Source organism: Gymnoscopelus braueri (assembly GCF_963280865.1).
Source record: "Gymnoscopelus braueri genome assembly, chromosome: 17".
In the NCBI taxonomy this organism is placed as follows: domain Eukaryota; kingdom Metazoa; phylum Chordata; class Actinopteri; order Myctophiformes; family Myctophidae; genus Gymnoscopelus; species Gymnoscopelus braueri.
This window is the reverse complement of record NC_137617.1, coordinates 14,884,203-14,900,139: the sequence shown is the minus strand read 5'-3', so window position 1 is coordinate 14,900,139 and position 15,937 is coordinate 14,884,203. Positions and strand designations below refer to the sequence as shown.

General features: G+C 40.4%; 1 protein-coding gene across 1 annotated transcript in view; it reads right to left on the bottom strand.

Annotated features, from left to right (window-relative positions):
- Nucleotides 1-15,937, bottom strand: part of ryr2a (ryanodine receptor 2a (cardiac)) — a gene marked incomplete at its 5' end in the record, with an annotated part of 269,110 nt that overhangs the window by 32,990 nt on the left and 220,183 nt on the right. Inside the window, 10 exons of the mRNA XM_080455627.1 lie at nt 526-654; nt 1,244-1,332; nt 2,161-2,241; nt 7,547-7,620; nt 8,125-8,201; nt 9,193-9,272; nt 10,332-10,431; nt 13,055-13,105; nt 13,237-13,288; nt 15,367-15,473. Of these exons, the coding sequence (XP_080311753.1) occupies nt 526-654; nt 1,244-1,332; nt 2,161-2,241; nt 7,547-7,620; nt 8,125-8,201; nt 9,193-9,272; nt 10,332-10,431; nt 13,055-13,105; nt 13,237-13,288; nt 15,367-15,473 (840 nt within the window). The remainder of the gene's footprint in view (nt 1-525; nt 655-1,243; nt 1,333-2,160; nt 2,242-7,546; nt 7,621-8,124; nt 8,202-9,192; nt 9,273-10,331; nt 10,432-13,054; nt 13,106-13,236; nt 13,289-15,366; nt 15,474-15,937) is intronic.

Here is a 15,937-nt window from a genome sequence, read left to right as displayed (position 1 = left end):
AATAAAAGGACCTTAAAATCAATTCTAAGATTGACAGGGAGCCAGTGAAGTGAGGCCAGGACAGGACTGATGTGCTCACGTCTTTTTGTGCCAGTGAGAAGGCGAGCCGCAGCATTTTGGACCAGCTGTAGGCACCTGAGGGGTGACCGCTCTAAGCCGGTGTACAGGGAATTGCAGTAATTGAGTCGTGAGAAAATAAAGGCATTAATTGCTATTTCTAATTGTTGTCGGGGGAGATAGGCCTTAACCTTGGCAAGAAGTCGGAGTTGGAAGACAATACAAATAACGTGCACAACCTCATAGTCGGGGTTTACAGAGTTACAAGCCAATCCTGTATGCGTAATTTACGCATACGTCATACGAGTGTCGCGGACCGAAAATAGCCGATCTATAAGCTCACAACACGTTGCTTTTGCGATGCCATGTGAGCCTAAAGATCGGCCATTTTCAGTCCTCGCCGCCACCGTAAAATGAAATTTGTTGTTTGCCTTATTCAATAATATATAGTGTAATGTGACGTCTTACCTGTATGTACTCAGTGAGGGTGTTGAAGACCTGTTTGGCTACGTTGATAGCCTTGGAGAAGTTTCTCTGCCCTTGCTCATCAATAACCTCCTTCCCAGAATAGTACCAGTAGAAATCACTGATAGACTCCTGGAAGTGGACGGAAAGGGTGAGAAAACAGAAGAGGGAGGCAGTGAAGGGACAGGCCAAGAGGAAAGGAAATGAGGGAGAAACGACAGAAAAGGAAAAAGAGATAGAGGATGGAGATAAGGATGAAGAGGATGAAGAGGATAATAGAAAGAGAGAGAACCAGAAACAAAAAAGCGTTTAACACCAAAAATTATGAACAGCTTCGGCCTGACTCTCATTTAGAGAATGTGTAGAGAAAACTCCACAACTTCATCAAATTCAACAAAATGAAAATATGATTTTAACACTTCGGTCTCCGCCAGGTCAGGTAGGTTATTGTGGGCCAGCAATGTTCGGAATTCGCCAATCAGGATGGAATATGAAAAATCTGACTGATCCGTCTTGATCACTTGAGTATAGGGATGTGTACCGATTTGCGTGATGTTTGGACAAAAGTTGTAGGAGTAATATATAAAAATGTGTTTTGCAAATATTTGCCTCCTGGTGGCGCTGTAATAGGGCAATGTTAAAAGGGTGGCATTTGTTCCTCAACGAAGTGAAAATGTGCGTGCAAAGTTTCATTGCAATCGGACGCTGCGTTCATGCGTACCTGTACTCTGAGGAGGTAGTCGACAGTGGAGATGATGATGTTGACTGTAGTGTTATTCCCTGTCTGAGTCCTCAGGTAGTTCTGAAAGTCTTAAGAAACAGTACTGAGTTGACAAGAAGTTGATGTGGTTTTATGCACAACTAAAATCTTCAAAGGACAAGACAGGACAAGAGCAAAATCTAAAATAAATGGGCAGTAGCATCCATTCCCTGTTTGTTGTGCCCAAAACGATGATAAGTTGACACTGACAGCATAATTCATTATCATTTCAATGATAACATTACGTTGAAGTCTTATGTAACCAGTCCTATGAAGAGTCAAACAAAGGGGAGGATCGTTTATAGCTTCTAAAGAAAAACAAATGTTGAGAAACAAAAACATAATTTGTATGGCACTCAAAACTGTCAGCTCACTTACTGACATAGTGATTTAATTCAAATAGGACGTGTATGTGACTAATCATGAGTTGAACTGTGATGCCGTAATCTGCAACTACGGTGCAAGCATGTAAAACTCTTGAGTTTACCTTTTTAATCTATAATGGAAAATATAAACGTGAAACAGATTGTATCTTTAAAGCTAAAATAAGCAATTTATACTTTCCCCTAATTACAAAACTGCTTCACAAGAACAATATTGGTACAACTAGAATCCCTAGAAAAATATTGTCTTTACAAGTAGAGATGATCAACTAACTTTACTAATTGGTTTTACTTTTGTATCTCTGCCCTTGTACACTAGGACAATGAGTGGCGCTATTTGACGGAATGTCAGAAACAATGAGCTGGTGGATGTTTACAGCAGTAGACTTCAGTGCTGACACTTTTTGGGAAGGTCAGTGGTTCACAATACATTTACATTACAGGGGAGTTTTTTTCTCCCAGCTTTAACTGGTGAAAAACGAAACTCAAACACACCTGAGTTGTGTCCTTCACACAGGAGCTGGAGGAAGCGAAAGAGGTCACATGTGAACTCATCGTCCCGCATCACCTTCTCACCTGGCCAGAGAGAAGACCATACACACACACACACACACACACAGAGTACACACGCATAGTCGTACACCCACACAAATGTGTTCACAAACACACACACACACACACACACACACACACACACACACACACACACACACACACACACACACACACACACACACACACACACACACACACACACACACACACACACACACACACACACACACACACACACAATACAGCAGACCAAAAAAAAGAGAGGATGGCCAAAGAGGGAAATGTACAGACAAAACAACAGAGACCAAAACAAAGGGAAAGGAAAGGAAGAATAGACAGAGAGAGAGATGAAAATAGTTTAAGGTATTACAATTAGAGAGAGTAAATGGGAGTTAATCACCATTGTTTTGTTTCAGTCTCTGAAAGGTGTGTGATGTACAGTAATACGTCATTCCTAAGGTACACCCACACACCCGCACACGCACCCGCACACGCACACACACTCACACACACAGCCCGTGTATATTTAACACGAGCCACACATTCATGGATCATGACAGAACAGCTACTGTACATACATTAATGAGCAGCATTTTACAGTCAGGACTTGACTTACTGTAAGGCAAGTCATACTTCACTTAAGGCAAGACAGACTTGCCTTAAGGCAAGTTAGACTCGACTTACTATAAGGCAAATAAGACTTGACTGAAGGCAAGTCAGACTTGACTTACTTACTGTAAGGCAAATCCGATTTGCCTTCAGGTAGACTTGACTTAAGGCAAGTCAGACTTGCTTTGACTGTGTTAAAATGCTGCTTTAATGTTTAAGAGACAGAACGAATGTAAGAGGGTTAGAGGAACTTATGGGGAGGTGGATGAACATGTACGTATAGATTAACTCACTACAGTGATACAACCGTGTCAGTGACAGTGTGACAGTAGATTGACTTGATTGTTGGAGAGAGAAATCTGTTGGGTCTTAAAACAGGCCTGAAAGTGCAGCATGTTTCACAGCGTTCGGTGCAGAACTTGCACCATTTTCACGGTACAAGCACAGTTCTCTGACAAGTTGATAGTTCCACATGGAGTGGCAATAAACCTGAAGAATTTCATTCCAAAATGAAACATTTGACTTTCAAATCTAACCATTACAGTTCTATTAATTCATATCCATTTGCACATATCCGTCACTTTCTTGGAACTAAACTATATCTTTGAATGTTTGCTGAAAAAAGGAAACAACAGTTATGTATAGTTAAAAATGGTTTGGGATTAAACTTTGCACATGTTTGATAATTGGGCGATTATACAGTATATTTATATAATGCTGTACTGTATGTAAAAAGGCACTTTCAAACATATTCTTTAAACAATGATACACCAGATGAGAAGAATGTTAACACTTTACACAAACACTGTGAGACTATTTTAACTTGACATTTTCAGTTGTGTCTTTATGGACGTGGTAATGATTGACAAACTGTGTGGTAAAAAAAAAAACCGATTAAATCAATATTAATTTCTACTATCATATAATGCACAAGAAACAACCACCAAATCATGAATGGAAGATACAAACAATAAATTGAAATTAAATAAAAATTAAAAACAAATAAAAACAAACCAAAAAGTCACAACAAACTCATCAAAGAAGGGAAGAGAGAGTTGATCAAAAGACAGCTATTTCTGTGTGAAAAGTAAGCGAAGTACTTGAACATGGAAGACCACACAACAATGACACCGACTACACCACAGGACATAGCTCGGCCAGTCAACGAGGGGGAGGGTTCAGAGAGAAGGGAGGAAGGGTTTGTTGTATAGACATGTATCTGTAGAACGCCCCCCACCCCAGTTTGCACAGATCAGCGCAGACAACATAAGCCAATTTAAAATCCAAAATGCACCACTTACAAAGGGAGAGGGAAGGAAAGGAGAGACTGAGAGAAAACAAAAGGGAGAATAAGACAGAGCAAAGAGATTAGATGGACAGACGAGAACAGATAGAATCCAAAAGGAGGAGAGATAGATAAAAATTAGAGGGAGAGAGAGAGAGATAAGGAACACCGCACAACAGACAACCATCGACACGATAACCATCTCCATAATCGAGACAGCACAACCAGCCAACTGGCACTAGCTAGAAGAGCAGGCCCGCGGGGAGGGGTTTGGGGGGGGGGGGGGGTAGAGAGGCGAAAGACTGCCACTTCAGACCAGTTCAAAATGCTACAAGATATCAGTTACATCCAGAATGTGCCAGATACTGTTCAAATCCTGAGGAGGCAGAGACAATTTTTTTGTTAAACGGTGGGCGACCATGACTACTGCCAACATCCTAGCACTGCGGACTGAGAGCTTGTGTTTTAGCGATTCCAAGCTCAATAATAGTCATGTCTTCATCGTTACGACTGATCAAATCCTCAGTTGTGGAGTAAAGGCATTTTATGTAACACATTTGAAGACGAAATCCTAAAAGAAGGCTAGGGTTCAGGTTGTATGAAAAGGACAAACTCACAAAAAAAAAAGACTAAAAAGAAGACTAAAGGAGATGTTAGCGTCGTGCTACAGCAAAAAATAATACCACAGTGAAGGAACATAAAGCGACTACGAAAACATAATGGGCTAAAGGTCAACGCGTTTAAGGCCCTTGCACGCAGAATCGCAGAATTGCTCGGTTTCTTTTGTTTTGTTCTTAACGTATCTGAAAAACGCAGCAATAAAACTGGGTTCAACCAAAATAATGACGTATCGTCAGAGCCTCTCGTCAGACGGCAATTTCAGAGGTGTCATAGTGAGGTCATAGTGTGTTTGCTTAAAAATGTGCAGTCCATTGTTTTTATGTGCGAAAACAAATATGACTCTGTGTGTAAGGGCCTTTAGGTTTACACTCAGGACCTGGACAGAACTGACACAGAAGCTAATCCACTGACCAAAGCGAGACAGAGAAAGAGAGAGAAAGACAGAACAACCCACAGACAACAAGAAAATGGCAGAAGGCATAATTACCACGCTCATTATTGATGACTGAGGAGGGGAGGACAGTACATTAAACAAAAAATAAGAGAAAACCAATAAGAAAAGGGAGAAAGAAAGAAAAAGCCAGAAGTCAAATAGATTACATGGAGCAAATCTGGGGTTTTTTGAAATTCAGAATTTTGTTGTTTGCTCAAAAGAGAGAAAAGGTGTAGTGCAGAAAGAGGAGAAAGTGGACTGACCGATTCAACAGGAACCTGTACATTATATCATCACAGTTTATAAAAGGGTATTGTGACAAAAAAGTTGTTCATCTGCCACAGAAATGGTAACGCAAATACTGACTCGAACAAAGTTGGACTCCACACATTTTACTTTATCCAAAAATAAGGAGACGTTTAAACCCCAAATGAAACTTGGAGAAAGAAAATGGGTGCATTATTTGGTAAAAATTAAATAAAACAAACAAATAAATAAATAAATAACATCACAAGAAAAACATAAAAACAAAAGAAGAATAAAATAATATACATATTTCTTACCAGGAGAATAAGCACAGCAAAGTTCCATTATTGATCACTGACTTTGTCTATGTCTTAACTCGGTTTAATTATTTATCATCCAGACACAAATAACTCAACATGACTTATGTGCTCATTTTCATGGATTGTGCACTTTCATGTATGGAAAACCTTTTTTGTCAATGTACCCTTTCAGAAAAACACCACGGAATTGTGTACAAAAAGTCTTTGAAGGCCAATAATTAGAATTTCAAGATTTTAGTATTTGTGAGCATTGGCGATCATACACATATATAGGGGTAATAGACAAATCATAAGGACAGACACTTGTACACCAGTAAATAATACATGATTATGATGCATGTAAAGAACAAAAACAAACTGTACTTCTACTTGAAAAAATAAATTGGACTAAGTAAGAAGAATAATGATGAGTTGACAAGGCTACCTTTTAATTACATGGTGATTAAGGTTTTGCGGCAAAATGTTTGATACATTTCATCCAACCAACGGCATGTCTACAACCTCATCATAATTTCCACAACATAGAGAAGCGAAGTGACATCACTGCCGCTGGATGCCGCTATCCCCCTGAGTCACAGAGTTATTTATTCTATTGAAAATACCATAGGATCATCTCAGATGGCATCATATAAGAACTGTGTTCCAAAAAAAACAAAACAGCCCCGTGATTTTACTCATATGGATATGAAAAATCAAGAAAAAGTACTAATTAACCAAAAATAAATAAATATTTTCCAAACAAAGACGTTATCAAATGTAACTCAATATCATAAACGACACCGAGTCACATACCTGACAGAATCGCAGGGCTGATTTGTTTATTTTTGGAACACAGTTCTTATATGCGATCTAAGAAAATGGTATTTTCAATATAAAAAATACCTCTGTGAGCTAGGGGTAGCGGGAGTGACGCCAGGTCTTCGGTACTCTATAGACAGCAGATCAGGAGTAGATCTGTGTCAAAATAATATTCATTGGCCATTGAGCGATCTTGCCCGGCACAATGGAACCAAAAAAGACCACCACAGAAACCAGGGAACCACGTCTCTTGCAGGATAAAGCAAATGCATTTTACAGGAGAACATTTTATATTTTCGCCTGCTGTCGTCTTCACCCGGAAGTTTCTTGATTTCCCCTCCAAGTACTTGAACACTGGTTGTTGATGTGATTCCTCTTTTTGAAAACAATGGTTACAACTATAGCCACAGGCAAAAAAATGCCAAACTTGGTTTAAAAGTGTGAACTTACTGTGAACTCAATTATACAGAGCCATAGACATTTGACAGCTCCAGTCCAACTATATGTCAGATTTGTGGTACTTATACCATCTCAAAGGAAAAACAAAGCAAAACAAACTTGTTCTGTATTCCTTAACCCATTCAACCCGGGAACGCATCTACAAATGTACATATTCTAAATTCAAAACAGTTTTCTGAAAACCTTATGTTGCTATATCAGTGGTGCTCAAACTTTTTCATGTCAAGGACCCCCAAAATTATATGTATTTGTGCCGCCGACCCCCATCTCAAAATATTTAGTTCCAGGGACCCCCAGAAGCAAAGATTTGAGTTACAAATGTTCGCTTTAAAACATATATATTCAAAGATTGGCAAAAAATGATGAAGATTTTTCAGATCAGATCTACGAGCTTGTATATCTGCTATTTTTTAAAGTATAAAATAATTATCTAATCTAAAATGACACAGATGCATTGCCGGATTGAATGGGTTAATAAGATTTGTTTTAGAAACCTGGAGCTGGCTTGAAGAAACATTATGAGTCAAGTTTTTAATGAGGTTTGGTGAAGCCTACCTGATCCTTCCTCTGTCACCATGCCAAGACCCTCGGCTTTGTTCTGCCTCTCAAAGGCATTCAGGTCCAGGACACTGAAGCACAAACAAACACACTGCAATTCACCTGTGGTGTGTTATACATTGCTAATCCTATAGAACAGGGGTCTTCAGCGTTTGTCAGGCCAATTAAGGACCCCTTGAGAGAGATGAAGCAGTTGCTATTTTTGGTGAATGTTCCCCCCAGAATAGGTTAATCAGTTAATGTTAAAAAGACCCATGCTAAAGTAGCAACTCACTCACTCACTCATCCAATGATGTATGGTAGCACTCACCAACTTCAAAAAGGGACATTAATTTATTGGTGAAAAAAATGAAGTTTCGGCTAGTTGGCCTTTATCAGAGCATTTCTCATCATTTACTTGACTTGACTTCACTCTCTCTCTCTCAGTCAGTCAGTCAGTCAGTCAGTCAGTCAGTCAGTCAGTCAGTCAGTCAGTCAGTCAGTCAGTCAGTCAGTCAGTCAGTCAGTCTCTCACTCGAACAAGTATTGTCTTTCATCCTACTGCAGTGAGAACCCTTGGGTTGTAACTAGGTTACCTGCATGACTGCATGAGGCCAGCCAGACTCTGAAAGAAGCCCACGTCCTTTTTGTCTTTCAGATAGATCAGCATTTTCTGCCAAAGAGCAGACAGAATAAATTATACACATTTTTATTTTGGTATGACTTGCAGTTAAAACACCATTATAAATGACTTCATAGACATTCCAAATGACATAAATTGATTAGAATATATCGACTCCTCTTCTTCTTTCGGCTAAACGAAGAGCCGATATATTCTAATCAATTACAATTAGAATATATCGACTGCCAAGAGAAAATAAAATATGACCAGAACCAAAAAGGGAATGGCCTATTTGTCCACTAAATATGAGTCCAAATACAGAGCATTTTACGAAAATACTAGCCCTAACCCTGACCCTACAACATGAAGTCATCTCTTACATGGTTGGCTTATTATAGGTGTTTGACACGTAACCATTGAGCATGAAGTTGGCACCCAAGGTTTTACAAAGTTCAAAAACATCATGAATTTATAATGAAAATAGAGTTTCGACAGATGTAATCTGTGCTAGACTGCTTTTCGTGGTGTGTGGACTCTTGGCACTCCCATCATCTGAGACTCAGATAACGATTTTCTCTACCTCCTCAGTTTGGATTAACATTATCATGACGAGAAAAATAAAAATGTCCTCGTCCTACTTCAAAAGTCCAAATGCACAGTGTGAATACATATTCTCCACTATTCTATTTGCTGTAAATCAGTTGCATATCTGCTCTCTTTTCTCCATACATTATAGCACACACAGTAAAAGTTTGGCACACTCCTTAGAGACACATACACTCCAAAAAGACAAATAACAATTACTGATATTAATCCATTAAGACCGGGCAAAGCATCTGTGTCATTTTAGATTTCTTAAAATGCAGATTTACAAGCTCATAGCCGCGCTATGAGCTTGTAGATCTGGTATTTTTGAATAGCCAAATAAATCTTAAAATGACACAGATGCGTTCCCAGATTGAATGGGTTAATTGAAATCGCTGTTACAATAGAGTGAAAGGAAAAGAGAGTAAAGGTGAGATTTTAAAGGTGAGACTGATACCTGTTGTACGGTGGAGTTTCCCCCATTCAGGACAGCTATCCCCAGCTTCAGAGTGCAGGCCACCATCGGACCCATCTCCCCTGTGTGAAGGACCCAGACACACACTCATGTTCATTCAGCATCTACATAGGCCTATAATGTGTGCAGAGCCTTGTATTAGAGAGTTGCGTCACCTCGGGGGCAGAACACAGCGCCGGTCACGTGGTTCATGTAAACTCGAAATAGTGACAAACGCTCATAGACTCCAATGCATTCCGTAAACCTCTGGTTCAGGGCTTTGTCACTATTCGGCTCCTCGGACTGGCCCAATGAAGTGAACGAAGGTGACGCAACTCTCCTTAAATGGCTCTGAATATGTGAAATCACACATACTATTTATATTTATAGGGGGGCGGCATTGGCTCAGGATGTAGAGCGGCCGCTTGGGAAAATGGAAGGTTCCCAGTTCGATCCCAGGCTTCCCCAGAGTTATAGTGTCGAAGTGTCCTTGGGCAAGACACTGACAGAACCCCTAATTGCTCCCGATGAGCAGTTTGGTGCCTTGCATCGTTTCCTCCACCGTCGGTGTGTGAATGTGTGTGTGAATGGGTGAATGTAATGCACATTGTCAAGCGCTTTGGTTAAAAGGTGCTAAATTGGTTATAAATGCACCGGTGGCGCAGTGGTAAAAGTCCCTGCCCACCACCACAGAGGTTGTAGAGAGTTGTAGAGAGAACTCACTAACGGTCTGGACCAGGGCAAGGCGCAAAGCATAGACCCCTGGGGGACACCGGTCAACGCAAGTATACAGTCAACACTTCGTGTTGCAACGCATTGTGTGCTTGTAGATAGGTTATTTTCGGCGAAGAGATTTGGTGTAGACGGAAATACGTTTAGCATTTCACTCCAGCCTATGTTGTCGTTACCACAGCAAACAGTGCAGACTGCAGATAGGTTGACGATGTTTGAAGAATACACACATCCAATCTGATCCCATGCAAACAAGAGTGTGGACAGTCAGTCCTAAAGATCAGATTTGACATTTGATACAAATCAGACTTGCCTGCAGTCTAGACAAAGCCTAAAAGACAGACAGACAGATGGGTTTAAAAACATTAGCTCCTTGGTGGAGGCAATTAACCATAAAATCTGAAACAAACCTTTGCTAGCGCTGATGGTTTGCAGCACCATCTCAGCGGCCCCGCGGTCATGCAACCTGGCCTGCTGATACAACAACTTCTGTTTCTCCATCTCCTTCTCCTGTTTGTGGGAAACAACAAGACACCGGTTTGGAGGGTATTGCACCACGTCAGTATGGTACAGTACGGATCATTGGTTTCATTCAATCCTCAGATGAATTGTATGTGTACATCCAGAAATTCAAATTCAACAAAATAGAAAAATATTGATCACATGATTTGATGCAGGTAAATTAGAATATTGATCACATGTTTTGATGCAGGTAAATTAGAAGATCTTTACCATAAAAGATCTCTTCCGACCCTGAGTCTTTGCAAGTCTACAGAATAGGCCAGATTTTGTATAACCAAATACAGACATTTTCAGTCTTGGAGCCTTGACAACTAATTCTATGACAGCAGATGGTCGGTGACTGTGTGTGTTTTGAAAACACTGATGAGTGACTGTGTGCTGTCAGGGGTAGAACAACAAGAACTGGGTCATACAGTATTTGCAAATCATTTTTAAAATCTTTAATGTAATTTGTATTATTTAGCCTGGGTTTTGGGATGCTGGGTTTAACCATATTAGAACAATTCATTAAGTGCCAGATTAATAGTCACCAATCATAGGAAAGTAAAGTAAACTAAATTGGCTTTCAAACTTGCCTGTGGTTGTCTAATATGCTTGGTGATCATATTATCATGTATTCCTCTGGCACCAATCTAGCCTAAATCAACAGCTACGTGACCCAGGTCTAATGAAAACACATGAGACTGCCATTGGTAGAGTCAGAGACTTTTAGAAAGAGCCAAGCGAAGTCTTCATAGCTAATCTCAAGAGAGCTTGAGTGTTTCTGAGTTTCTCCACAGATAAGAATAGAGTACTATATGTATGTTTTACCACCCATTCTGCTTGCCTAGTCTTGTATATATTCATACAGTAAACCCGGACGTAATCCTTTTAGGCAGAGAGACTCAACTCTAACTCTATGACTCAACTAGGAAGAGAATATAGCCCTCCCAGCAATCCCACTTCAACACCGCTCTGTGTAAACTGTAGCCCCAGGTTTCCAGAGGGTGGCATACCCGTTTCCCGTTCCGGTTCAGTTTCAATAGCTTTATTTGATTGGCTCTGCAGCAGATCTGTACCAGAAACATACAGTATGACACCTTCACATGTGTTTCCAGTTCAAATCTGCTGCTGAGTCAATCAAATGAAGCTATAGGAAAATGAACCGGAACAGGAAAGAGGTATGCCACCTTCTGGAAAAACAGGACTACATGTAAAGAGGCTATAGCCTCGGTGATTGAGACAAACACAACTAGCCAGCGAGCAACGGGAGGCGCAGAGCTCGGTTAACCAGAGATCTCTCCTCCTTGTTGGCAATGTTATTGCTTAAACCTTTGATAATATCACGCTGTGGAAACAAAACCACATCATTTCACAGTTCAGTGGACAAACTGTTGCTATCAACTAAGTACAAAACAATAAAACTATGAATGGTAGCCAGGGGAGAATTCATAGCAATGGGCGAGCACTACTGTGAAGCCAGTCGCCATATTCAAAAGCTGTGCAAGAAAAACTAACCGAGTATGAAGCTTCGGCAAAAGTTCAGTAAAGTTTGGCAAAAGTTCAGTAACTACTGCAATATGTGCAAAACTCTGCTGCCCGCCTCCTCACCAGAACCAAATCCAGAGACCTCCATGACCTTCACTGGCTCCCAGTAAAACACAGAATGGATTTCAAAATACTCATCACCGCCTACAAAGCCCTCAATAACCAGGCTCCCTGCTACCTCTCTGACCTCCTCAAACGCCACGCCCCCTCCCGCTCCCTCAGGTCTGGCGACACAAACCTCCTGGACTTACCCAAAAAAACAAACAAACGCACCTGGGGTGACGAGGCTTTTTCAGTTGCAACCTTTTTTTTCAAATAAATTTGTTTTTAAGCTGTTTTGTAAAGCGACTTTGGGTACTAAGAAAAGCGCTATATAAGTCTGATGTATAATTATTATTAAACAAAGATCTTTTCTCTCATGCTTTCATTCAGCTTCCTTTTCTTTTTTTCCTAGGGAATCCCACTATGTCACTGACACTTCCACTTTCCCATGATTTCAAAACCTTTCATTCACAATGAGGACACCCTAGACTATTTCAATGTGCAGTTACTCCAGTTAGTCAATAAGGCGATGGCTTCCATTCTACAAGTATCACTGCCAGTCATTCTCTTTGAGACTGAGTGTCGCGCAACCCACCTCCTCGATCCTACCCCATCTCCACCAATGTTGAGGTTGGTTATAGGGTCGCTAACATGTTTAGGGTTTGTCCTCTGGGGAGCATGAATACGCAATCCACCCATTACATTTTAAGACATCTAATGTGCAAGTGGAAACTTTGGCCTGAAGGGTGGCACTTGCAGAAAGGCCATAGGGTCACCAAAATCAGTAGGGTTCATCCTTCAGGGAGCATAAAGGTGACAGTCAGACACTTAAGCCTGATTTATATTTAGTTATGTGCCGTTTTTGTGCAACAAATACAGCCAATCTACAAGTTCACAAGAGCGACACGTTGTGAGCTTGTAGATCGTCCGTTTTCGGCGCGCGACACAATGCACATATCAGGCACAAGCATAAATCAGGCTATCGATAGACAGACATAGTATAGACACTGGACAGATACGGTAAGATGGGAGGACCACCTACTTCAAAACTCTTCACTTCCTCTCCATCTTCATCCTCTTCATCATGGCAACTCTGATCGAGAGAAAGAAAGAAAGAAAGAGAGAGGGCGGGTGGGAGAGAGGAGGAGGGGTGTTAGTTAATAGTCTGCAAATGTGCATGGTTATACACACTGATGAAGATTGTGTTGGGGATTGAACTCTCACCTTAGCCATGATGTCAGCATAGGCCATGTAGAGGCAGTCCTCATCCAGTTTACTGCAACAGGAAGAGAATCTTCAATCAGCACAGGAAGTCATTAACCACATTAAAGCTGGCGTCCCTATTTTGGGCATGTCGTTATTATTATTATTGTCTGTCTGTAATGTTATGAGAAGCCTCTATCGTCTTCCTCCGTGCTTGAAAGGCATGTGTGTCTGTCTCACCCACATAGGGGTAGAGAGACATTGAGAGAGAGAGAGAGAGAGAATTGTACATACATTTCTTAGTTTTGATTGCTTTATTTCACACTTGTTTTGGTAATGTAAATGTATGTTTTCCCATGACAATAAAGCCCCTTTGAATTGAATTGAAAATTGAGAGAAAGTGAGAGAGAGGGAGAGAGAGAGAGAGAGAGAGAGAGAGAGAGAGAGGTCCTCTACCTACAGTAGTGAACAATGCATCACTTTCAATGTTTGCTACACCACTATGAGCTGTGCCATATCATATGGCAAGAAGTCACACACATAATGACATTACAGACGAACGCCCATGAGAGCCTGCAGTTGCAGAGTGGATATAATAGACACCAAAATTAAGAGGTACTTTATAGATAATAGCCCTTTGCGAGTGTTGTTGCATGAATCAGTGGAACAATTACTTCCTGTTTGTGATTCAGACGAGGTTGTACCTCACATTAGTGCACCTCCTCTGCAATGCTCTGGCACCTCGCTAGGGAGGTGCACGTCACACTCCTGCAAATGGACTTTCCCTCACGACAACAACAGGTATTAGGTCTTTCATCATGCAGAATAGCATCTGTACAATGCCTTTAACCACATAAACCCATAGTGTCAGTATTCTGGGCATGTCATAATCGGCGAATATTCTATGAAAACAGCTCACAACGCGTCACAGTCAGCTATTTTTGCCGAAAGATTTGGCGTAGAGAGAAAAAAGGAGGGGAAGTAGACCCTTGGGAACCCAGTCAACAAAGTATTAATTTAAGGCAAGATTTTGGCCTTTAGAAATTTGGCCTGTAGCAAGACAACGTAATTGCAATAATCGACAAAATAAACGTTGTTTGATATTCGATGATAGTTGTCACATACTTCTGCCTCTGGTCAAACGCAACATTGACATGATTGAAAAGTTGCAGAGGATCTTAGGGGATTTGTTTTCACAAATCGATTTCCACTTATGTTCAAATCTCATTCCACAGTGATTGTATCCACCAGTGTTGGTGCTGTGATTTGACAGATTGAATTAGGGCAAGACAATTAAGTTATTGCCTCTAGAATGAGGTTAAAGGTCAGGTAGAATGAATTAGATTAACAGCCATTTAATAGCCTACTACATATGCACAACTGATGCTGGTTTTGCTAGGATAAGACCGACAGTACTGAACACAAACAATATCCAATGTCATGTCGATGTGTTATTGGGAAATGTACACTGTCTGGTTACACACACACACACACACACACACACACACACACACACACACACACACACACACACACACACACACACACACACACACACACACACACACACACACACACACACACACACACACACACACACACACACACACACACACACACAATTTTATATATACATATACTGTATATATATGTTATGGCTGATAACTGCTGGTATAGAGGGGAAATAAGGATTGGTTCAAAAACATTAATTTATTGTTTTGCTATGCATACTACGCCTTTAACAATTTAATTTAAAAATAAAAATGTTAACCCTGGCATTCCTATTTGAGGCAAATGTTCATTTATTTTTTCCAAAATAGTGAAAATGGCAGATCTACAAGCACACAACACGTCACATCATGAAAAAAAATTATATAGTGTTAAAGGGATATTTCACTTTAAAAAAAACTTTGGGTCATTTTATCGTCTACTCAAGCTTTTGTCAGCCCCCCAGACCGTTTTTAAGTTGCTTGATTCAGTATTTAGACAAAAGCCTGAGCAGATGATAAAATGACCCAAAGTTTTTTTGAAAGTGAAATATCCCTTTAAGTGTTAATAACGTGTTTTTTTGTTTGTTTTTTACCACACATCAAACCCTATTTAAAACCACCTCCTAACTGGAGGGTTACATCTGAGTATACAGTAGCTCACCATTTCTCTGTGAGTGCCGTTCTGCTGAAGAGCTGAATGAGCTGATGCAGTGGATCGATATGTTTCACACCCTCCTCTTCCTCCGGTGGCTCCTCTTCGCCAGGTTTCTGAAACACACACACACACACACACACACACACAGGCAATCTGAGGTCAGTCGAGGTGACACAGACAAACACAATTACGTCGCTGTTGGTGGAAACCTTTTATGTCCAAAACGGTGACTTTTCAGGAAAAGGAAAAAATAACCTGTGTTCCAAATACATCCAATGTAGTTATTATTTAGTCACAAGCCCTTGATAATACTTTTGATTGCTTAAATATTTATAAATCCTTCAAATAGACTTAACCACTTTCACTTTCAACGTTTAAAAACAGATGAAAATAGCAGATCTACAAGCTCTCAACATCGCGATGTGATGTGACACATTGTGAGCTTTCTCTTCTTTTGTATGACACTCTTGTACGACAATGTAGGGCATCCATTTCATATTATGTTTATAACCCCAATATAAACATAATATGGAGATACAAGGTTTCTGTCTCGACCCGACAACAACGATAAGCAACA